The sequence below is a fragment of the Gossypium arboreum genome, chromosome 13 (genome assembly GCF_025698485.1).
Source record: "Gossypium arboreum isolate Shixiya-1 chromosome 13, ASM2569848v2, whole genome shotgun sequence".
Lineage (NCBI taxonomy): Eukaryota > Viridiplantae > Streptophyta > Magnoliopsida > Malvales > Malvaceae > Gossypium > Gossypium arboreum.
In genome coordinates, this window is record NC_069082.1 from 124,808,201 (window position 1) to 124,833,080 (window position 24,880).

Below are 24,880 nucleotides of genomic sequence, written 5' to 3' on the forward strand. Positions count from 1 at the left end.
TTTATAACATATATTTTAATTTTATAAATATGTATTATATATTTCATTATAATTTGTTACTTTTTATAAGATTTGATAATATATTTGAGTTAAATTTAAAAATTAATATATTATAAAATATTATTTAAAATTTCGAGACAAGACGAAACATATTAGATAAGTTATTTTTTTAATTAGATTGGAATCGAAGACAAAAGTATTATGTAAAGTTTAAGGCAGGACAAATTTAATATTATATAAATAAAAGTTATAGGGGACACGTCGTGCAAAAATCTGTGTCATCTCTATTTTGACAAAATATAATGATAAAAATAAATTTAAATGAAATCTTAGACCTATTTAAAATGTGGATTGAATTTGAAATTCAATATTTAATGTTGGAATTATATCTTTTATTCTTATGTATTATTAGATTTGGCATATAAAAATAAAATAGAGAATACTATAAGTAAATGTTAAAAAGCATGGCAAGTAGTTTATGTTATAATTTAATAAAATAAAAACACAAATTTACTAAATATTAAATATTAAATATTAAATAAAATATCATATTTTAAAAAAATAACCATTTTAAACTGATTTGGATTAATAATTTATAAATATGAATGAGTGTGGACAAATTTTTAGATCTCATTTTAAGTCTAATCAAAATTTAACAACTATGTATAATGTTAATGTTTATATATGCAAAACCTTTTAAAAGAATGAATAGGGGTCAATTACACATTGGGGTAAAAGTATCATAGAGGTGCCCGTACTAGAAGTCAGATTACATATTGCCTCATCTACTTAAAAAATGAGGAAATTAATCATTGTATGTTAAAACAAAGTGCAAATCAGTTATTTCTGTTAAAAATTTTATTTATTTATACTATTGAAAACTGGCATGGCTGAGATAGGTGGTGTGACTCATGTACTTGATGATAGTGATAGGTGGCGTGCCTCATGTACCTGATGACGATATACATAGAACAGTTTTTAACAATAAAAATAGATGAATTTTTTAATAGATAAACCAATTTAATCTTTCATCATCTAAGGTATGGGGCCAATTTGCTATGGTGCCTATTCCTTTACAACTATCAATGATAGAATAATGAAACTATCAAGGGGGATGAATAGTTGTAATTGTATCACATATATGGATCGTCTTCCCCTGTTTTGATTCGGTATTATTTCCGTTCATCACATGTATTATCTTCATCTTGATGTTTAGCTACTAATGGATTATTGCGAGTTTCAAAATTATACATAAAATTTATTTTAGTGAATAATTTAATATATGAATATTGATTTTATATAATTATACATAAGTAACTTTGATCGTGGTTTAAATTTATACATAAAACTTTAATTTGATTTGACGATCAGTGTCATAAATTGAAGAAGAAAGTTTTTTAAATTTTAGATCGTAAATTCTTAACGTTCAAAGATAGTTCTTGAAAACAAACTGAATAAAGAGAGCTTTATTGGTATAAGTGGTATGAACAAAGAATGCTATACAACAATGATTTTAAAGCTAAGCGACTTAAAAGGAAAATTTTTAGATAGTTCAGTGACTATTTTATAACTCGTTGAAGTTCAATAACCAAAACATAAACTTAGTAATAGTTTAGTGACATTGGGTATAATTTAACTAAAGTATAAGAATCAAAGTCATTAAAAAGTAAAAATATGCATAAGTCCCTATACTCTTCTAAAATTTGAAAATTTGTCATTGTGCTTTTTATTTCCAAGATTTTAGTCATTCTACTTTCGAGATTTCAAAATTCAAATTGAATGGTTAATAATGTTATTTTTTTGTTTGATCTAAGTTAATTACAATGCCATTTTTTTAATTACATGGTTATCAAGTGAGTATTTTTTTTTTATTTCAAAATGTCACACCAACAAATTTAACAAAAAGAAAGTTTTAACAATTGGCCCTAAATTTTAAAATCTGAAAAGTAAAGTGACTAAATTCTAAATTTTTTAAAGTACAGGGAATTATGACATATTTTAACCAAAGAATAATAAACTTTTACCTTGGTAAGTAGTACGCCGATCGGACGGCTACGGAGTTGATCATCAGCTAGCATACCATAACAGACGGTTCAGATAGCAACTCATCTATTCGCTCACGTGTGGATATCCTCATCGGCCAATTCTTCCAACATCACCGAACCAGAGTAAAACATCAACGGCTCAAAACGAGTCGCCTCCCATTTCCAACAAAACCCTGCGGCAGTGGCACCCAAAACCAAACAGACTACAGACCTTCACAGGGTCCGTACACTCTAATTTCTAGGGTTTCTTAGAGATCGCCGATTCAAGATGTACCGTGCCGCGGCTTCTGGCCTCCGGGCTCTCAAGGTCGGTTCCCTAATTCCCCCCCAAACCCTAACTTATGAGCGCTGATGATTCGATCTCACTATAACAATCAATCTTCAATCTCGACTGTAACAGAGATTACTCGATTTCGATATTTGCTTTTTGAGATTGCTTTTGTTTATAGACAATAGATCTGTTCTTTTAACCCAATATTGATGCTTAGCATGTTACTTTGATTTCTTAATTAAATGTATTTATCTCGGGTAGTCATTGCTGTAACTGGGTATTGATGTTAAGCTGTTTCATGTATCCGGTAAAATTTTCAAATATTGTTAGTATCAATGCTTGGAGTAGTGATATGCTTTGAATGAAAATGCGAATATAGGGTCGGACATACCATAGAGTACCTGCAAGGTTTTCAACTTCAGTTGCTGCTGCTACAACATCATCCTCTTCAGGTGGCCTCCTTGGTTGGTTCACTGGGGGTCAGTCCAACTCCATACCATCACTAGATTTTCCTCTACCGGGTGTAGCTCTACCATCTTCATTGCCTGACTATGTTGAACCTGGTAAAACTAAGATTACAACTCTTCCAAATGGCCTTAAAGTTGCTTCAGAAACCTTAGCGGTACGTACGAATTTGCTTCTTGTGAAGAATATTTTCTTACATAAGGTCTCTTATTTTAGAAGAAAATTAATTTTGTAACTCATTGTTGAATTTTCTATTTGATTTTGTTGCCAAGCAGAATCCTGCAGCATCAATAGGATTATATGTTGACTGTGGTTCAATCTATGAGTCACCTGCCTCATTTGGGGTCTCACACCTGCTTGAGCGTATGGCCTTCAAGAGCACGACAAACCGCAGCCATTTGCGGATTGTTCGGGAAGTAGAGGCAATTGGTGGCAATGTACAAGCTGCAGTTTCTCGGGAGCAGATTGGATATACCTTTGATGCTTTGAAGACTTATGTTCCTGAAATGGTAGAGCTGCTTATTGACTGTGTGAGAAACCCAGCTTTCTTGGATTGGGAGGTGAATGAACAGGTAAATTGTCTTGAGCTTGTCGTTTTTAGGCTAAATAGTTTTGAGCATATTTAGAATTAATGCCTTGTGAGATGATAATTCATTACTTCACCTTCTACAGCTTCAAAAAATGAAAGAGGAAATTGCTGAAGCTGCAAAGAATCCTCAGGGCTTGCTCTTAGAGGCCATTCACTCAGCTGGTTATTTTGGTGCATTGGCGAATTCTCTTTTAGCCCCTGAGTCTGCTGTAAATACATTGAATGGTACAGTTTTGGAGGATTTTATCCTGGTAAGTCTTAAGAGAACTTTATTTAGTATGTTTTCAGTGCAAACCGCATCATTGTAGTTATGAAGAAAACTATTTATTAGTATGCTTTAACCTTTCAGTGTTAATTGTTTCATTATTGTTGAGATTGTTGCTGATCTTTGTCTAACATTCTCACTAATAAGCTTGGTTTCCTATGAAAATATTAGGAAAACTTTACTGCTTCTCGGATGGTACTTGCAGCATCTGGTGTTGAACATGAGGAACTGTTATCTGTTGCCGAGCCACTTCTATCAGATCTTTCCAATGTCCCTCGTCCTCAAGAGCCAAAATCTGTGTACACCGGCGGTGATTATCGCTGTCAGGCTGATTTAGGGGTATGTATTATAAATACTTGAAATGATCTTTTCTTTCATATTTCTCCCCAGTTTGAGTTGTTAATTAGTTTCAACTGCAGGATCAAACACATTTTGCTCTTGCATTTGAACTTCCTGGTGGTTGGCACAAGGAGAAGGAAGCTATAATTTTGACTGTTCTTCAGGTTTTTAACTTCGGGTTACTCTGTCTGCTCAATTTCTTATTCCACTGTGCTCTATTTTAATATAGGTCATAGAATTCTTCCTAGGAGTATCCTATCTTGGCCAATTAATTTTCATTGTGTATTTTTGGTTTTTCCTACTTGTTACCATGATCACAAGATAGGAAATTTGATAAATGTAATTATTCTATAGATTCTAATGGGAGGGGGTGGATCATTTTCAGCTGGTGGCCCTGGGAAAGGAATGTATTCAAGACTATGTAAGTTATATTTCGTGCTGCACACTATTATCTTTCAGTATATGACATGTTGTAATAGAGCAAGGTGGATGAAGTTTTGTTTGTTTTTGTGCATTTCTTTATTTACAAAATTCTGCTGCTACTAGACTCAATTTCTTTTAAATTTTTCTAGTCAATTTGTTTAAGTCTGTATGAAAGTGATGATTATGTTATGAGCAGATGTCCGTGTGTTGAATGAGTATCCACAAGTTTATTCATTTTCAGCATTCAACAGCATTTACAATCATACCGGCATATTTGGAATACAAGCCACCACTGTAAGTCTGCTCTTAAACCTTCCTTTACTAGTTTTAGTACCGTTCCATTCCCATCTCCATCTTTCCCTGCCCTATTATGTTTTCATGAAGCAAGATCCCTAGTTGATTCTTTTGACTATGCCATACATCTTTCCCCGTGTCTTGGTTTTCAAGTGCTAGTCTATTTACAATTTAGTCATGATTCTTCTGAATTATGCTATGCAAGAGCTTTCTTCTCTGTATGCCCAAATTTAATTAATTTACGAGCTTGTGTTGAAAGTAATCTCACAACCAAATCTTTTTTCACACTTTTTCAGGCCATACATCTATTTGTCAATGCTAGTAATTGGCATTTGAAAGTTTTCTTAGTGTAACTCTTTTTTAAAAAAAAATATTTGTTACCTACAGGTCTTGACTTTTTTATTTATGGTCTTGGCCTTCCACTGAATTTATTCCAAATTTCCAATTTGGGACACTTTGTGCTGATAACATCTTCATCGTAGTAACACTCTTGATGATACTCATGTTTCTTAATTCAGGGTTCTGATTTTGCACCAACTGCCATTGATGTAGCTGTCAAGGAGCTTATTGCTGTTGCAACACCTGGACAAGGTTGGCTGCTCTTTATTTCAGCAACTATGATCTTTTCTGCAACGGTCATTCAATGGATAGTTTCTGAAATGCTTTTGATGGTGTTTTTTGCAGTTGACCAAATACAACTAGACCGTGCTAAACAGTCAACCAAGTCTGCAATTTTGATGAATTTGGAATCTAGAGTACGTAAACTGTTCTCTTTAAATTCTTGATTGTAGATGATATTAATGATTTTGGTTAAGGATTCATATTTGCATGCCTAGCACTGCTGTTTAGTGTTCACTTATGAGCCGATTTCTGCAGATGGTTGCTTCAGAAGATATTGGGAAACAAGTCTTGACATATGGTGAGAGGTATGACTTGTCTAACTTCTTTGTTGTTGTCCTTCGCTCTGATGGACCAATGTTGCTCCAACTTTTATTTAGGTATCTGTGTCTGATACCCGTGTTGAGCATATAAATATATGGGTGCAAAGGCTCTTAAAATAAATGAAAGAACTTAGAAATGAATATATATCCTTGTCAGATTATATACCTTTTATATGTCCTATGTACAATGAGAAAACTATGATAATTTTCTTCTCTGAAACAAAACTGTTTTGAACCTATTAGGAAACCTGTGGAGTATTTCTTGAAGGTTGTTGATGAGATTACACTGAAGGATATTTCTTCGATAGCCCAAAAGCTTCTATCGTCTCCTCTCACAATGGCATCATATGGAAATGGTAGTTTACAGTTTACTCGAAACTTAAACCACTGAATTTGTTGTTTTATTGCAAAGCATTTTAGATATATTAACTTTTTTTTTTCTTCATATTTTGCAGTTATTAATGTCCCAAGCTACGATTCAGTTAGCCGCAAATTCAAGTGAAAAATGAAATTGCTTTCCTGTGTCAAACTTGACGAGAATCGGACCTTGTTTTACAGTGTTATGCATCCGAATACCTTCGACTTCTTTTGCAACAAGTTGCACCCATTTTTAACAATAAAATTGTTTCCTCGGCAAACAATCGATTAGTGAAATAGCTTCTGCAGACAATGAGATACTTGTATGTTTTCTGCTGAATTCCATGATTTTGGTCATGGTTGGGGAAAAGTGTCTCCAAACTTTTTATTTTTCACTTTTGTTTTAAAAATTACCCAAAGCAAATTCAAGAATTATTTTTTTACTCCGAGCATACATTTTGACTTGAAATTTTTTGGTGTATATGTTAAGAACATTTGCCCTTTATGGCACAATTTTCAGGTTTTATTTTGCACAATTTATTTTGGAATTAGATTTAGCCACTGCATTGACATGCCAAAGATGATTTTTGTGCCCTCAAGTTATTATGGTTTGACTTTTTTTAATTTTTTTTAACATTTTCCAGTTCATGTTTGGGGGTTTATAGCTGTTCTTTTGGAAACCTTCCTTTAGGAGTGCAATTTTGATACCACAGGGTTCCAATATATTTATTTTTTATTTTTTTAAAGTATTCGTATTTGATGTTTTGGTTTTTTTCATTTTCGGAGAAATTTTTAAATAAATGAAAAATAGTCCTCCACTCAAACAAAGCAATGACAGCAAAGGAATGTTTTGATACAGTGAAAACCTATAGTAAAAAGAACAAGCATAGATGGTTTATCAAAAAGGCTTACACACCAAATTTCTTTCATAGAACTGGGTAGACAAATCTTACATTTCATAAGATGATCTTTATCAGATCTTGCTCAAACTTAAAAAACCAGATGAATTGAGCAAACATAACATAGTTCAAAAGCTAGCTAGCTTTCAGCATTGATTCATTTCGAAGTTTAAATAACATGGACTTCCTCAGAAGGTCAAGGCATCCACTATCTGGTTAGCCCTTACGTTACTAAACCAGATTATTGGCCCATTAAGCAAGTGAATTTGAACCCTGGACATGAGCTATTAATGAATGACAGGCACCAATACCAGTTAATTCATGTATGGTGAGATCATGGAGATGGTGACGATGAGGGGGTTACATTAGGGTTCAAGTTCTCAAACAATGCTCCACAAACTAGAGGCTGAGGAGAAGGGATTCTCAAGCAACTCAGCCCACTTCCAGGGATAACATTGCACTGAGGCTGGGGTCTCTGCATATCTCTCCCGGGTATACAATTCAATGAGAAATCAAACCCCACATCCCTATAAAAAGACTTGGAACATTCTTGGCCAAACCCAGAGAAGAAATTATATGCAACAGTCAAGTTCATAAGGCTCCTTAATGAACAAACAATGTCGGGCAACACACCAGATAACTCATTGTGTGCTAAATTAAGGACCTCAATGTCACTCATACAAGACATAGTATCAGGCAAATGACCCATCAATGAATTATGGCTCACATCAAAGACTTGCATCTCTGAAAACAACCCAACACCTTGTGGGATACAACCTGTTAACTGGTTGTTCAAAAGTAAAATCTCTTTCAATTTAGAACGCATGAAACCAAAACTAGCTGGTATGTTCCCATTGAATTTGTTGTTAGCTAAGTTAATAACAGAAGCTGGTGAATTCCCAAAGTTTGAAGGGAGTTCACCTTCAAATTGGTTGTTATTGAGGAAGATAGCATCAAGTCTTCTGTAGAACAAATCTTCAGGAATGGTACCCGAGAAATTATTGAACCTAAGGTCCAAATAAACAAGATTTGGTATGTATAAAGTAACCATAGGAAAAGAACCAGAGAAATAATTGCCACTAAGATCCAACTCTTGAAGTGAAGTAAGGTCATTGAAAGTATCAGGGACTGTCCCTGAAAACCGGTTGCTGTTAAGGTGAAAGATTGTGATATCTGTAAGAAAAGAGAGTTCTTTTACTAAAGTACCTTGAAGGTTACCATGGTTGAGATCTATGGCTACCACAAATGGTTCATTTGATGAATCTACTGAACAAAAGACCCCTTTGTAAGAGCACACATCTGAGCCATTCCAAGTCTTTAAAACCCCCAAAGGGTCATCAGTGATGGCTGATTTCCATGCTTGAAGAGCAGTGTAAGCATTGTTGAGCTTTGACACTGAAGGACCAGATGGTGTTGGGTTGTTGTTGATGTTGATTCCTCCACCAAACCAAACACCGCCGCCGCCGCCACCATTGCCAATATTGATGCCAACACCACCACCAACAGCAATGGCTACTTGTGTTGGAACATTCATCATTTGCCAAAGTATAAAAACCAGGAAGAACCAAAAACAAAACCCCATTTTGCTTTGTTTGAAGACACCAAAATGGTTGAAGTGATTAGTTAGTTTGCTCTTAAGGTTGTACAAAATTAGGCTGCTGTTGCTGGCATTGATGAAAGGACAGAATGGGGGGTTGAGTGATTTGAGTTCTTCTTTTAAAGCTTTGAAGACTTTTGTACGAGTAACTCTTGGGTGTGAAAATGTTGACTTGATAACTGAGCTTTTTCTTTTTCTATTCTTTTGATGAATCTGGTCAGTAAACGTTTGGGATTTGATTGAAGTTTGTGATAATTGTATTGCTCAAGCAAGACTAATTCTAGGGTTTTTTACCCTAATATTATAAAAAAAAAATTATACACCAAAATGAGTTGTCAGTTAGATTAATTACGAAAATGGTATATTTTTTGGGATTGTGCCTACCTGACAGGCACAACCTATTATTTTATTATTAATTTTTTTTTGTTTTAAAAAATTATTATTATATTATTTTTAATATTTATATTAATATATAGATAAAAATACGGGTTTTATACGGATAAAAAATACCCGAAACGGGTCAAGTCTGTCAGGTAGGCACGACTAGTCGTTTCTGATGTAGGGACAACACCCTGCACATTTCCTTTTCTTTCTTTGCATTTTACAAAAATTAGTCTTATATCACTTTTAGTCCTCTACTAGGCCTAAAATTAAAATTCAATCTTTATACTTGAATATCTACAATAATATTTGGTTCTATTTTTATAATTTTTTCCAAATAATTAACATTGTTAATTACTCGATAAAATTTTGACATGTTTTTAAACAAAAATTAGTTTAACAAAACAATGATATGTTAAGTTAGAATAAGTTTTAAATAATAAAATTTCAAACAAAATTGTATTAAAATTTTTGTTAATTACTCTATAAAATTTTGATTAGTTTAACAAAACAATGATATGTTAAGTTGGAATAAGTTTTAAATAATAAAATTTCTAACAAAATTGTATTAAAATTTTTGTTAATTACTCGATAAAATTTTGGCGTGTTTTTTAAATAAAATATTAGTTTAACAAAACAATAATATGTTAAGTTGGAATACATTTTGTTAGAAATTTTATTATTTAAAACTTATTACGACTTAACATATCATTATTTTGTTAAACTAATATTTTGTTTAAAAAACACGTTAAAAACTTTAACAGAGTAATTAACAATATTAATTATTTAGAAAAAATTATAAAAATAGGACCAAATATTATTGTAGAAATTCAAGTATAAAGATTGAATTTAATTTTAGGCCTAGTAGAGAGACCAAAAGTGATATAAGACCAATTTTGTAAAATGCAAATAAAGAAAAGAAAATATGTAGGTGTTGTGCCTGTTAAACGACTAGTCGTGTTACCGATGTGTCAAGCTTTGTATTTTTATCCGTATAAAACCCGTATTTTTATCCATATATTAATATAAATATTAAAATAATATAATAATAATTTTTAAAACAAAAAAAATTAATAATAAAATAATAGGTTGTGCTGCTCATGTAGGCACCAATTCAAAAAGTATACTATTTTCTTAATTAATCTGGCTGATAACCAATTTTGTGTATAATTTTTTTATAATATTGAGGTAAAAAACCCCTAATTCTAAATGCCCTTATTCTTAAACAGGAAAATACTACTATCAAGCTTGGTCCCTCCATGAACTACATTATATTTTATTAAGAAATAATCAAACCCTCAAAAGTGCTTGATGTGTCAATGACTCGGGTTTTTTGGGCAAAAGAAAATATATTATAAAAACTAAGGATAATATAATTTTTCCCCTTGAATTTGGTAGTATCGATATTTTTTATTTATTTTAGATTTAAATTTAATAATTTGGCCTGTTTTAATCTATAAACTTAAAAAAATATAAAGTTTAATGATGTGATACTTTGAAGTTATGTCATATCATCACTTGAAAATTAAAGTGTAGTATATTCTCGAAGTGTTAAATTTAAGGTTTTAATAATCAGATTGGTGGTTGAATAAATAGACCACTGGTTCCTGATTCAACAAGTTCAATTGATTCGATTATTGGACCAACAATAATTAAATAATTAATTAAAAATTCGTAAAACTCTAAAAAAATTAATAAATTGAGGTTCAACTATCGGTTTTTCTCTAGTTTTCAATTTTTACAAATTGCAAGCAATTTTCAAGTCAATCGGTTCAACAAATTTGTTCAAGCTGTTATATCAGTAAGTCTTCGATCTATCTAATCCAATTATGTTTTAGTAATATAAGCCACATCATTAAATCTTGATAGAATATAAGTTTAGAGATCGAAATAGATCTAGTTGCCAAGTCTAAAGAAAATTTACCTCAAAAAAATTTAAATTATAAGTTAATAATAGTAAAAATTATACTTTAACTCTCCAAGATGATAAAATTTTAGTTTAATCTCTTTAAAAATTCTAAAAAAATATATATATTTTTTCCCTTAAAAGTTACCTCATACACATCGGGTAATCTGATTTTTTTTAAACATTAATCTCATTATAAGTTCTTATCACATCTGTTTTTTTTTTATATATTGCCTAAAACTACCCATAGTCCCTTCCTAACCCTTAAATAGGAGGATAATATGCTTCAACGCATTCGAACCCACATCCTCTTGCACTGACGATAATGTTGATGCTAATCGAGTTAAGACTCAACCAATTTGGATAATCTAATTTCTAAATTGAACATCTAAATAAATAATAATAGAGGCTAAATAAAGAGTCATTATATATTAGAATGGAGCTCTTTTTTTTTTGATAAAAACAAAGAAAAACTAATTTAAATTACCAAGATCACAAAGCTGCTAGCTCTATCAGATTGTAAAACTGCTAAAAGTTTCATAGGAGCTTCAGCAAATACCCGCACATCGATATTTCTGTCAAATACCATATTAGCTAAATGGTCAACATTTAAATCTCTCACTCGGGATATGTCTTATATGCCACCGTCTTATATGTTGTAACACCTGAATGATCCTCTTAATAAAAGCGAAATTCGAAATAGTTAAAACCCCTTCTTAAATTACTTTAATCACATTTAGACTTTCAGATTAAATTAACACTTTATCACACTCTCTTCTCTGTAAAAGAATTACCTGAATAAAGCTTTATTAGATAGCAACAAATGCAAATGATATGTTTTTCATTGCATTATGAATGTAATCAAAACTTAAATTCATCCAACTTTATTTATTTTTTTAAAATGATGTGTTATAAATATAAATTTCTTTTAGCTTAGATAAATAAATTAAATGACGCCTGCCAAACTCAAAGCCAAGCCCTGATGAAATTGATGATGCCTTTTATAGACCTAACGAAATAATGAACCATGTTTTAGGGATAAAAAAAAAAACGTTCACATCCTTTGTGGGGTAATTTTTAAGCTTCAAATGAGATGATAAATAATGAATGTTTTGGGTGCAGTTCAGTTTTGAGGCAGAATTTTGGGTAGTATGATTCTTCTTAAAAAATGAGAGTTTAATAAACTTTGATTCATATTAACAGTTTAGAAGTAATTAATGCTTTTTAAGATAGATAATCGGTGAATTCATCCTCAGCCTTGATGAAAATAATTAATCGGATATTAAAAACTATGAATCAATAGAGCATCGGGCACGTTCTAAATGAGAGGAATCAAGTGGCTAATTGCATTGTGAAGATAAAACAATTTTAATTTCTGGTATTTTTACATTAATTTACCACTTTTAAGTTTTAAATCATGCGTGTGTTTTTCATTACATTTTCAACCAACCCTGATGGCAATTGACTATGTAAAACCTACCAATTCCTGGTCATCATTTTAATGATGGGTACACCCGACAGGTGACTGGAAATGGGGCCTCCTTTTCTTTTTCACTTTCTATTGTCTAAGCCTCGACCACCATAGATCAGTTCACAATCATCTGTTCATTAAGTTTCAGCTACTACAAAACATCACACACAACATTCATATGTTGGTGGGTTAAAAACGTGCAATGTTTCTTTCCTCTGTCTGGTGGGCGTGGGATTGTTGTTTGTTCCAATAATCATTAAAAAGAAAAACAAAAATGGAGAATTTCATGTGAATCAATTAATAAAGCAATAATGCAAATGCAAACTTTCATTTCCCTATTGGGTTTTTAGTGAAGGATTTAATGAGATGGTTTAAAAATTTTGATAAATCTAATTAAAATTTTCAAAAATTTTAAAAGTTAATGATAATTGACACAAAATTTGGAGGGATCTAATTAAAATTTTGACAGGTTTAATGAGAAATTCTAAATTTTTGGGAGGCCTAATTAATATTTTTGAAAATTTTTGTGTAAAAGAAATTTTCAAAAATTTGTGTAGGGGGGGCTTTATTAGCTTCTAGCAACAGATTTTGGGGTTAAGATTGGGGTCTAATTAAGATTTTTAAAAATTTTAAATGCTTAATGAGAATTGAAAAAAAAAAACTAAAGGGATTTGATTAAAATTTTTGAAAGGTTTAATGTGAAATTCCAAATTTTTGGGGGTTTAAATAATTTTTTTTAATTTAAGGGTCTAATTTTTTTTTTGGGTAGGCCCCGTGGCCTCTCTGCTAGCTTCCATGCCCTTTTCTTTGTGGACTTTGTTTAATTGATTCGTATAGTATATTTTAAGGTTAACATACTATTTAATATTTAAATCTAATTTTAATGATTAATTTAATATTTAAAATTTTATCTCGATTTAGTATTTGAGTTTGATTTTAATAATTAATTTTTGACATTTGAGCCTTTTTCTTTTTTGCCTCATTAAGTATCTACGTATTTTTTTTAGAGTAAATATCAAATATTCATTTGGCCAAATGATACGATTTGATATGAAGTATCAAATTGCATATTAAAACTAAATTTAAGAATCAAAATGATATAAAAATTTAGGTTACCAAATTAAACATTATATATACAACACCTTTCCCCCTTTCCCTTATTTTCTGGAATTGATAAGGGTAATTTTAATCAATAAACATTGGATTTGTCTCCTTGGGGTTGTTCATTTCATCATTATCAAACCCGTGACAACTACACGTCGATAGGTTTCCCTTGTGTCATTGCACTCAACCTGTTTGAAATAATGCCCGTGTGAAGTAAATTCAACAACACCTTGTTTAAAATTTGAAACCAGATTTCATTTTGCGACCCTCAACAACTTTGTTTTTTACTGTCATGTCCAAGAATCTGCCTCCACTTTGTTTTTTTCTTTCTTAACAACATTTATTGGTTTGTTTACAATAAACTTTTGTTAAGATATTATTTAGTTAGTATACGTGGATACCACAATAATTAAATGAAAGTATAATTATTTTTTTATAATTGTAAAAATTGTAATTTTTAGATACCTATCATTGATACAGATATAATTATATTGTAATTCCTATGTCATGTTCGGTAGTACAATTATAATTATCTGAGTTATATAATTTATATTTTTAAAAATATTAGTATGATAAAAGTTAATTTCTAAATAACAAAAATTAAAATCAAATCATTATATTTATTATGTTAGTCTAAAAAGTAATTGGCAATACGGTTACTAATAAAAATAGTAGAAAAATAAATATCATGTACAATTTTATCTAATTACTTTAGTGCATATTTTGTTAGGTTATTCCTCTTTAATATCCATTATATACTCCTTCTCATATGTTGGTCTTTGATAGAGTTTTCTTGATACAAAGCCTATAATTACTTTTAACCAATTCCTAACCTTTAAATAAAAGAATAAGTGTGATTCAATGCGTTTGAACACACATCCTATTGCACTGACAACAATGTCAATAGCAATGAGTTAAGACTCAGTCATGTAAAGATACAAGTTAGATCTCACTAATTAATATTAATATTAATATATTTTATTTTTCAAGTGTTAGTATTTGATACATTGACAGTGTACTTTCTTTATTTTATAAGCAATCTTAAAAATTTGCTACATGTTTTTTTTAAAATAATTTTTTATATTTTAATACACCCTATAGGACATTTGTCAACTCTCTAACCCTATTTGTAGAGTCTACAAACGTTACCGACATAGTACCAAATATTTTCCCATTTTTTAATTTAAAGAGTTAAAAAAAATTAAATATGATATAATTTAAAATGTTGTTATAAATATATAACAATTATCATTTGATACACAAGGTGCTATTATAGAAAAATGTGATTATTATATGTGTGTGAACTCCACCTCTTGACAACTCTGGCCAAAGTACCCTGATCAAATAGCTTCGCCCATTTGGTTCCACCAACCTTACTTCTTCCACCATGAGGATTATTCTTCGAGAATCTAACGAACGTGCAAGCCAATCACCTTGACATTAAGGACACTCTAATAAAATAGTCACCACTTATCACACATATATTTTGCAATCAAGATAATATCAGATAATTCACCTAACAATGGATTATGAAAAAGGCTAATAAAGCTATTAAGAGACTACACGTGGCAAAAGAGATCAAGCCCATATAAGTATCTCTCTAAACCTCGAAAATTGGAAATGTTCAACAACCCTCTTTCCCGAACTTTATCCATACATATCTTCTTCCTTGAATTCCACTTCTTCCTTCATCTCCTTCTACCACTTAAACTATACAACTCTTGACCTAAACAGAATCATCTGTCTTCAACCTCCACCACATCTTCCTCCATATTGACTTTTGGTCAGGGGTGTAGCCAGGGGGGCTGGCATAGGCCCCAGCCCCCACTAAAATAGAAAATTTCATTTTAGGTCCTCGAAATTTTTAAAAAATTTTAAATTAGTAAAGATAAAATTGTACTTTGACCCCCCTAAAATTATAAAAATTTAATTTAATCCTTTAAAAATTATAAAAATATAAACTATAAAAAATTTAAATTTTATCCGACCCCTAAAAAATTTTTTAGACTTCACCACTGTTTTTGGTATGCTTGAAAAAACCTTTATTGCTCTCTCATCTGTCATGCAATTTTTAATATTGGACTCTCCAAAAAGAGATGTTTACTGTTTGCATGATGTATAAAAATGGAGATGGCCTGTTGGATCATCTTTATAATGTAGAATTTAACCACATAGTGGATTGCAAATCATTGTAATAATAGTATCTACACCAACTTGAAAATTGTGCCATTTAATCCATTATAATCTCATGATGAAAAATATTATTTATATATATATATATTATGATGGAATTATTGTAATGGCTGCTCATTGATTTTATAATCTCATGATGTAAATGTTTTATATATATATATATATATTATAATATGATGGAACTGTTTTAATGGCTGCTCTTTGGTTTGGTTGGTTAAGACATTGTAGGGTAATTGTTGGATTGGTAGCAATAAAATTAATATCCAACCAAATTATACTCATTAATTAGGAGATTTTAGAATGGTTGTTGGTCCAATTGAGTCTTAATTAAATTGGTATGTGTATTGATATCAATGCCGGAGGACATAGGTTCGAGTGTGCTGAAATGCATTATTTTCCTATTTATTTATGGGTTAGAAGAGACTATGGGTAGTTTTAAACATTATGTCAAAAAAAATTATTGTTGATTATGTGGTTTTAATCGTATCAAGTCATTGAAATTTAATAGATAAAGTATACTTAATAAGGTGTTCAAATTATTAGTAGATTTATGTTTTAAATATGCATTTTGGTCCGTTGATTTCAAAAAAAAAATTCTAAAATAGTTCTATTGAACGAATCAAAAGTTTTTATTTAACTCATTGAGCTTTTTTTTTTTTTAAGTTCAGCTAATAAGCTCTAAGTGGTGATTTGGCTATCAATACTTTGAATCAATACCCATCAACAAGTAAAATAACATACCTTAGGTTTAAACGGGTCTGACGGTTAGTGTCAAAGATCGAAAAAGAAAATTATTTGAATTTTAATTTGCAAATTTGTGACCTTAAAATATTTTTCATGATAAAAATTTAAACTAAAATTTTAACCATAAATACTAATTTAAGTATTAATTTCTAAATTCTAAATAAGAAATAATAATTAAAAACAAAACCCTAAATATTGTATTATAACTATTATTTTTAATACAATGTTTAGAATACCCATAACCCTCCTCAACCCTGAAATAGGAGGATAATGTTGCTTCAGTGCTCAAACTCACATCCTCCTGCATTGATAACAATATCGATACCAATCAAGCTAAAACTCAATTGACGCGAAATATATATATATTTGAAATGTTAAATTTTAGTAAATTAAACAAAACCAGCCAAATTAACTTGAATTATTTTTTTCATGACTAAATCATTCTTCACAAATTCAATTCCATTAATAATTTTTTATTAATTTTGACAAATTCAATTAATAAAAATCTGATTTGGTTATCAACCCGATAGATTGATTGAACATGCTCCAAACAGGGAAAAAAAGAAGACTGGCATCAATCAATAGCCCAATATAGTTTTGGGCCATGAATGGAAAGAGGCCCAAACTAGGAGTGAAACGGGCCTCTCCTCATACCCATTAAATAAGAGATGCCTAGCTTATCTAGAGTTTGATTTTAGATAAAATTGAGTTATTTATGTTTTATTTTCATTGTTTAAGTTTTTTTGTTTGATACAAAATAAGTAATGATAAGTTTAACTTTTAATATTTATATGTTTTGTGAACTGGATTTTTATTTTTAATTAAATTTAATTATATTAACCTTTGAAAAATAATTAAATTGTTGCTTTTTAAGAGAAATGTTGATTAAAACATTGATTTTTAATGATATTAGCATGGTAACCCGTATGTCATTTCACGAGGACTTTATGTTGACATGCTATATCAAGAAACAATTTTAAAATTATAAAAAATATTTAAAAAAATAAAACGAATTTTTTTATAAAAATTCAAAAAATAACCATGAAGTACATGTAGTAGATTGTTATATGGGTTGCCATGTTTAGAAATTACAACTCGTTTCTTTTTGAAACATTAATTTTCAAATTCAATTTTTTTTTAAAAGATCGGGGATCAAATTTAGCTTAAAAAAAAATAAGGGCCGAATTTGAAAATATATAAACATTAAGGACTTAATCTGTTGTTATAATTTAAAAATAAAAGAAACTAACAAGTGTTGGATACAATAGTGAACATTACATTCCTAAAAGGAATTGTGGATTTGAATATTTAAAATGATATTGTTGAAAGAAACAACTACAAACCTCAAATATAAACCATAAAATGAAACGTGTACTATATTAATTTTTTTAAAATTAATATCACAATTAAAATATTCATATTCTAACTTATTTTTTTATTCAAATTAAATTATTGAATCAATTTTATTTATTTTACAACATAGCCCGAATAAATTAGTACATATGAAAGTCCAGCTCCTAGCTGTCCACATGAAATGGGGGAATGGGGGCCTAATGAAAGTGAAGGCATGAATAATTTTATTTCTTTTTCTATTATCTTTGATATTGTTTGGTTTAATGCATTATAATAATATTAGGATTAGTGGTGCTTATGGGTCGGGTCGGGTCTGGTTGGGCTAAGTATGATATTAACATACTATATGTTAGTTTAAGCCCGTCCCGTTTTAAAATTTGGGTCTAATATTTTATCTAATTCCGCCCATATTTGCAGAGGACTAATCCAATCCTATTTTAGGTTTGTCTATATTATCTTTTAATTTTTAATAAAATATTTATATTATATTATTTTAATTTTAATAATTTTAAACATTTTTATTTATTAAAATTTTTACATAGTCATCGTAACATTATTTTAATGTTTACGTTAGAATAATATTATATATTTAGTATAAGTTAATGTGTTCTAAGTTACATAATATATAAAAATATAATATAAAATATTATAAACTTAACACAATCAAACTCGGACTTGAATTTAAGACTGAGCGACCCATATTTTAAACAAGTTTAAATTTTTTAAACCCATTATTTAGACATAATATTTTCTTCAAACTTTTTCAAATTTCGATTAGATCTTCAAAATATTATTTATTTGTACAATATTTAATTATTTAATTAAATATAATTTAATTAAATATTAATTCAATTTAAAAATATTAAAACTCTATTCTTTTAAAAAGGTGATATATATTATTATAAAAATAATTTTTCTTTTATATAAAATCTGTAAAATTTATTTAAATAAAAAAAACCACAAAAACCACCTTATCTTTGACAATCATTTTTCATAAACATAACTAAAGATAAAAATATTTTTATAATAATGTAATTTATTTAAAAAAATAAATTTTAATATTCTATAACTGACTTGGTATTGGAATGACACCTGAAATTAATTCAATAATAGATATATAATTAATAAAAAAATTAAAAAGTTCGATGAGTTTTGAATTAAATATTTGAAAAATTAAATAATAAAAAAGGGGAAAAAAAAAAAAAAAAAAAAAGCCGACAGATCTCATTATTTTAGCGCTATATGCCTATATCTCCGTGTCTGTCACTCAGCTCAGCTTCGGCCCTTTACAGCCAAATACCTTTCTCGAGCGTTTCTTTTTTAACTCTCCAGTTCTCAACGAATCCATAGAATTTCACCAAGAAGAAGAAGAAGATGTCGTGGCAAACATATGTAGATGAGCACTTGATGTGCGAAATCGATGGCAATCATCTCTCCTCCGCCGCCATCGTCGGCCACGATGGCAGCATTTGGGCCCAGAGCTCCAATTTCCCTCAGGTTTTCTTCATTACCCTTTGGGTTTTTCATTAATCCCTTTTCCCATTTTGGGTTTTAGTTGATGCTTTGAATGAGGTGATCTGTTTGCTATAAATTGAATTCACTGCTCATTATTTGTTCGCTGATCTTATTTTCTCCGAAAAGCATTTACCCTAATGGATTTGGTATGCTAAGTAGGGATCTTTTTGCTGTGATTTGTTAGTTCATATTGCATGTCGATTGAGTATGTGTATTGATTTCTGGGGTTTGTTTATTTTTTCTTAGTTTTAGATGCTAAATGATCTCTGCAAATGACCTTACTTTTAGCAATGGTGATAAATGTTATGAGAATAATCAATCTGTGCTTATTGCTTCTAGTTTTTATGTTAAATTTTCAGTTCAAACAAGAAGAGATTAATGCCATCATGAATGACTTTGCTGAACCTGGGTCACTTGCTCCAACTGGATTGTACCTTGGTGGCACAAAATATATGGTGATCCAAGGCGAACCCGGATATGTTATTCGAGGGAAGAAGGTAATGTTCTTCATCCGTTCTTAGTTTCAATTTGTTTTATAACACTGAAAAATCTCATCTGTACATGCATTCTCTTACATTATTTGACTGGGAATAGGCTTGTCATTCCAGAATTTTGCTCCAACTGCAATTTCGAATACAGCCTTTTGAGACGATAAAAATAAAACCAAATCCGTATTATTACGACTCAAAATTTGTACATCGATGCTTTTTTGTATGCACTTGCCTTTTCTTCCCTCCATGCAGCTGCAACCTTGTGCCTCCATTCACCAATATCTGTAGAGAGTGTATTTCTCCGGACGGAGACACTGCAATGAAAGAAAGGAGGCCATTACCGCACGACTTTGCAGTCATTTTCTCATTGATTTAATTTTAGTGTCATGGTTGTATTGTATTCTAAACTTTATTTTTTTCATTTTAATTTCAGGGATCCGGAGGTATTACTATTAAAAAGTCCAATATGGCTTTGCTCATCGGAATCTATGATGAGCCAATGACTCCCGGCCAATGCAATATGGTTGTGGAAAGGCTTGGTGATTATCTCATTGAACAGGGTTTTTGATCTTGCTGCTGTGGCCTTATTTGTTTCAATTCTTCTCTATTTCTATACAAAACTCGTATCCACCACCTCTTTTATAGTGATGGTTGGGTGCAGTTGAATAATAGTATTACCAGTTACTAGTGTGAAACTCATAGAGAACTCAACGAAAAGCTCAGTGTTTGTAATGGCGATGTTATTGATCTCTTAGTTTGTATTTGTGCTTTGTTTGATGTATGGTATCATGAAGATTGTTGAGGGACATTTGCCTACATTTACAATTTTGGATTTTTCTACTTTTGTTGGTCTTTGATTTGGGTGGTTAAATGAAGTGTTCTTGGTGGTTTTATGTTTAGGGTTTTGAAAGTTAACACCTCTTTGCCGCTCGGTTCGCGTAATTGGAATTGATTATAGTTAGCTTCTGCGTAAAGAAATGGGGGTTACTAGGATCTTTGTTGAGTTTGAAAATTTTTTTCTCTTCTTTTTGGTGGCAATACAGCAACTATTGAATGCTGAAGATGCATGAGAAACTAGATTATCTTGCTCAAAACATGGCTAGATTATGTAGTCTAGGTCGTTATGCACATTCAATTTGGAATAGGGATGGTCATCTAGGGGAGCGGTGGTGGATGTTGTTAAATCCACCATTGTTCTACAACTGGCTTGATCTCTTCACTACTTGTTTCGCTCTATCACGGCGGTGTAATATTAAAAATCATTACCACTATCATGGATGCATCTATCTCCACTTCACTTAAAATGGCTTCAATCTTATTTTTGTTATTTTTTTATTATAATATTTTTAATTTTTAATGGTAAATAAATATTTAAATATAATATTTTTAAAAATATTTAAATAGGAAACATACTGAGTGTTTTTATGTACTTACCCTTTACTTTAATAATTATATTATACAAAATAAAATAATAATTTTTTTAATAATTATATTTATACAAGAATAAAATAATAATTTTTAAAGTGGAGCGTGGTAAAATATTAACTATGGCAATAATTAAATTAAAATTTTTAAATAATTACGTTTTAGTGAATATTAATTGAAGCAAGGCTAAACTGATCGGAATGGGAAAAACATGTCTTTTAAACAACTATATTGACCGATTCAAATTTTTATTCTCTAAGGATCGATTCGATAGAAATGGTAAAGTACAAGGACTAAATACTTATTTACCCTAAAAAAGTTAAATTAGTTTTACGCGGCCTTTCCCGTTTGAATTTATAACGAATCCATCATCTTCACTTTCTCAATAAACATTTTAAAAACAAAAACACTTTCTTTTTATCTTTCTATAAGAACCCTAACGGAACAGTTATAAAAATCTTTCAAAAAACAAAAAAAATGAAGAGCAAGAAGCCATTGAAGCAACTGAAGCTCGCTGTTCCAGCTCAAGAAACCCCTATCTCTTCTTTCTTGTAAGTTTCTTTTTTCTTAAGACATATTTCTTGATGGCTTCGATTTTGGATCAATACTTTAGCTTTTTTAGTTTACTTGAAGTCGCTTCTTGAAATTCGAAGTTTATGGCTTGATTGGTTTCATGGTTTCCGTTACGTTTTCTTCTGTTTCGCTGCCGTGAAAATATTTTGAATTTTGAATTTTTTTTATACTGTAATGTCTTACAGGACGGCGAGTGGGACATTTCATGATGGCGATTTGCTTCTAAATCAGAAAGGATTGCGTCTTATTTCCGAGGAAAAGGAATCCCGAGTAAGTTTTTGTGACTAATCTAAGAGGATTTTTAATTACTTTGTGTTTTGGAGGTCACTTCTGATATACCCATATAGAAAACTGGAATTTTATTCTTTTTTATTGTATTAGTATTGTGTAGTAAGTGCACCTTTGTTTATCATTTCTATAGTTTATTATTTCATCTTTTTTTTGCGTTTCGCTGGAAAATTAAGGACAATTTTGATGCTAAAATATTGGAATTAAGTTGAAATTATTGTGAAGTTCATTGGCTAGCTAGTTATTCTACAGCAATGCTTGTTCAAGTTCCCATAGAGTTCTTTATCCTTTTACTTTTTGGTATCAATTTTCTTGGGATTCAAGATATTCTTTTCTCTTTTTATTTTTGGGTTACTTTGAGCAGCCTTCTGACGCCAAGGAGCTTGATTTTGAATTCTCATTGGAAGACCTTGAGACAATCAAAGTTATTGGGAAGGGCAGTGGTGGTGTAGTACAACTTGTTCGCCACAAATGGGTTGGAAGATTGTTTGCCTTGAAGGTAAATTGTTCAAGACTGACAAACCTTGTTCAATTACTTGTTAGTTTTTGAACTTGCTATGAACAGACTCTGTTTATTTCCTTATTTGCCTTTAACTTTTATTTTTCATTAGCATGTTAAGGTTACTACCTTAGTATTATCCTCGGATTCCTCCTTTGAATTAATGTAGGATGTGAGAATTTATTGATAAATATATATATTGCGGATCAAGATTATTTGGGGTGAGAGGATGGTGACCAAATAAGGCATGCTAATACTTCTTTTCATATTTTTGCTTCTCTTTTCTTGTATGATATTTGGTTCGACCACTTCATAATTGTTTGATTTCTAGCACTGCAACATACAATCCTCATGAACAGGGTTCATCTTTTTTTTTTCCCTGTTTGAACATCTTCACTTTTTTTTGCAGCTATATCTGCTTGAATATTGTCTTAAATATAACGTGGTAGTAAAAAACGTTGAAATGATTTGAACATGATGGTTATAAATGAAGAAAAACTGATTCAGAGAAACTTTTGGGCTATTAATTGCAGGTCATCCAAATGAACATACAAGAGGAAATTCGCAAGCAAATTGTGCAGGAGCTAAAAATAAACCAAGCATCACAATGTTCGCATGTTGTAGTTTGCTACCATTCTTTCTATCACAATGGGGCCATATCTCTGGTGCTAGAATACATGGACCGTGGATCTCTGGCTGATGTGATCAGACAAGTTAACACAATTCTTGAACCATATCTTGCAGTTGTGTGTAAGCAGGTATTCTTCCTTTTGACTTGAAATTTTATGAATGACCTAAAAAAAGTCATTTCAAAAGCTAAACAAGTGAGTTGTTCTTTCTACTCATATCTCTTTATGTTTCAGGTTCTACAGGGACTTGTGTATTTGCACCATGAAAGGCATGTAATACATAGGGACATAAAACCATCCAATCTACTGGTAAACCATAAAGGGGAAGTGAAGATCACTGATTTTGGTGTTAGTGCAATGCTAGCTAGCTCTATGGGCCAGAGAGATACATTTGTTGGGACTTACAACTACATGTCGGTATGTGGAGCTTCCACACTGTTGAAATTGTCATTCATCATGCATTTTTTGCTGCTGGTTGTGATTAACGTGTTTAATGTGTCTATTTTTCACTAAGATTTAATGTAAAATCTTAATCTCAATCATCTTGTTTATGATTGTAGCCGGAGAGGATTAGTGGGAGCACTTATGACTATAGCAGTGATATTTGGAGTTTGGGAATGGTAGTGCTTGAATGTGCTATTGGACGTTTCCCATATATGCAATCTGAAGATCAACAAAGCTGGCCTAGCTTTTATGAGCTTTTGGAGGCAATAGTGGAAAAGCCTCCACCGACTGCTCCATCAGATCAATTCTCTCCAGAGTTCTGTTCATTTGTATCAGCCTGGTAAACACTTGCATGTTTAGTTTGCATTTTTATCATATCATGAACTTATCTGCCAAACTTGGTCTGTAAAATGCTTGTTTCTTTGAATTCTTTTGCCATAGTCCTGGCTTCTAGTGTAAGCTAGCAGCCCTCTTGAATATGCTATCCACATTTGATGCACGTAGCAATAGAAATTGGTGTTCAAGTTCATTGAATAATGTCATCTTACCTTTTACTAACATCACTAGAATCCAATATTTCATCCTCGGAGGCACAGTTTATGTTGTCTAAAAGTGGTGGATATCGTAATAGAGTACAATCTTTTCCTTGATACATTTAGATATTGGTTTCCCTCTTTTATCATTGCCATTTTCCATTTGCTTTTGTTGTGATAGAAATAATCAATTTTCTAATTTTGCTTCTTTCCTTCCCATTTTTTTAGCATAAAGAAGAACCCTAAAGAAAGAGCATCATCTTTGGACCTCTTGGTAAGTTTCATAGACTTAAGCCCATTCGTGTATTCAAATTTCAATACATTAGTAACTCTTATTATATTAATTTGCCACATCTTTTTTTGTTAATGAAGAGTCACCCTTTCATCAAAAAGTTCGAAGACAAAGACATAGACCTTGGGATTTTGGTAGGTAGCTTGGAACCTCCTGTGAATTACCCAAGATAATTTGCTTTGTTATAATATGCTTTTGGAATGTAAAATTTGTTTCTCATCTGTCACTTTTTCCTTTTTACCTAGTTTAAACTCACTCTGTAGTAGTTATGTTACTTGAATTCAAATGTGAGTGTCGGATATAAATATGTATCCATACAAATATAACAATTTTCTTTAATTTATCATGTATTCTAAGAATTATATTATATCATACATGGATATGTCAAAATATATCAGATACAAATAATTAAAACAAAATAAAAAGTCAATGTAACAGAGTTACCGTTTTGCACTATTATATTATCAAGGTTTCGCACAAAGGCTAGTTAGCGATTAAATTGCTATTAGATGTTTTATCACATAGGTATATATATATATATATATATATATAAG

At 30.8% G+C, this 24,880-nt stretch overlaps 4 protein-coding genes across 4 annotated transcripts; 3 read left to right on the plus strand and 1 right to left on the minus strand.

The window, feature by feature from the left end:
• The first annotated feature begins 2,031 nt into the window (after nt 1-2,031).
• LOC108464062 (mitochondrial-processing peptidase subunit alpha-like) lies at nt 2,032-6,525 on the plus strand. The gene is made up of 13 exons (XM_017764146.2): nt 2,032-2,352; nt 2,696-2,938; nt 3,057-3,353; nt 3,454-3,621; nt 3,807-3,974; nt 4,055-4,138; nt 4,329-4,395; nt 4,594-4,691; nt 5,210-5,282; nt 5,376-5,446; nt 5,568-5,617; nt 5,876-5,988; nt 6,088-6,525. Exons 1-13 carry the CDS (start codon nt 2,314-2,316, stop codon nt 6,132-6,134), a joined length of 1,518 nt encoding a protein of 505 aa, XP_017619635.1. The 5' UTR covers nt 2,032-2,313; the 3' UTR covers nt 6,135-6,525.
• A 358-nt stretch (nt 6,526-6,883) lies between these two features.
• LOC108464063 (leucine-rich repeat extensin-like protein 4) lies at nt 6,884-8,755 on the minus strand. Its single transcript, XM_017764147.2, has one exon. It carries the CDS (start codon nt 8,468-8,470, stop codon nt 7,223-7,225), a length of 1,248 nt encoding a protein of 415 aa, XP_017619636.1. The 5' UTR covers nt 8,471-8,755; the 3' UTR covers nt 6,884-7,222.
• A 10,106-nt stretch (nt 8,756-18,861) lies between these two features.
• LOC108461296 (profilin) lies at nt 18,862-20,449 on the plus strand. The gene is made up of 3 exons (XM_017761098.2): nt 18,862-19,134; nt 19,512-19,649; nt 20,077-20,449. Exons 1-3 carry the CDS (start codon nt 19,012-19,014, stop codon nt 20,209-20,211), a joined length of 396 nt encoding a protein of 131 aa, XP_017616587.1. The 5' UTR covers nt 18,862-19,011; the 3' UTR covers nt 20,212-20,449.
• Nucleotides 20,450-21,419: 970 nt separating this feature from the next.
• LOC108462937 (mitogen-activated protein kinase kinase 6) lies at nt 21,420-24,685 on the plus strand. Its single transcript, XM_017762853.2, has 8 exons — nt 21,420-21,619; nt 21,827-21,911; nt 22,294-22,428; nt 22,962-23,186; nt 23,292-23,474; nt 23,618-23,841; nt 24,263-24,308; nt 24,407-24,685. Exons 1-8 carry the CDS (start codon nt 21,546-21,548, stop codon nt 24,497-24,499), a joined length of 1,065 nt encoding a protein of 354 aa, XP_017618342.1. The 5' UTR covers nt 21,420-21,545; the 3' UTR covers nt 24,500-24,685.
• Nucleotides 24,686-24,880: the final 195 nt, after the last annotated feature.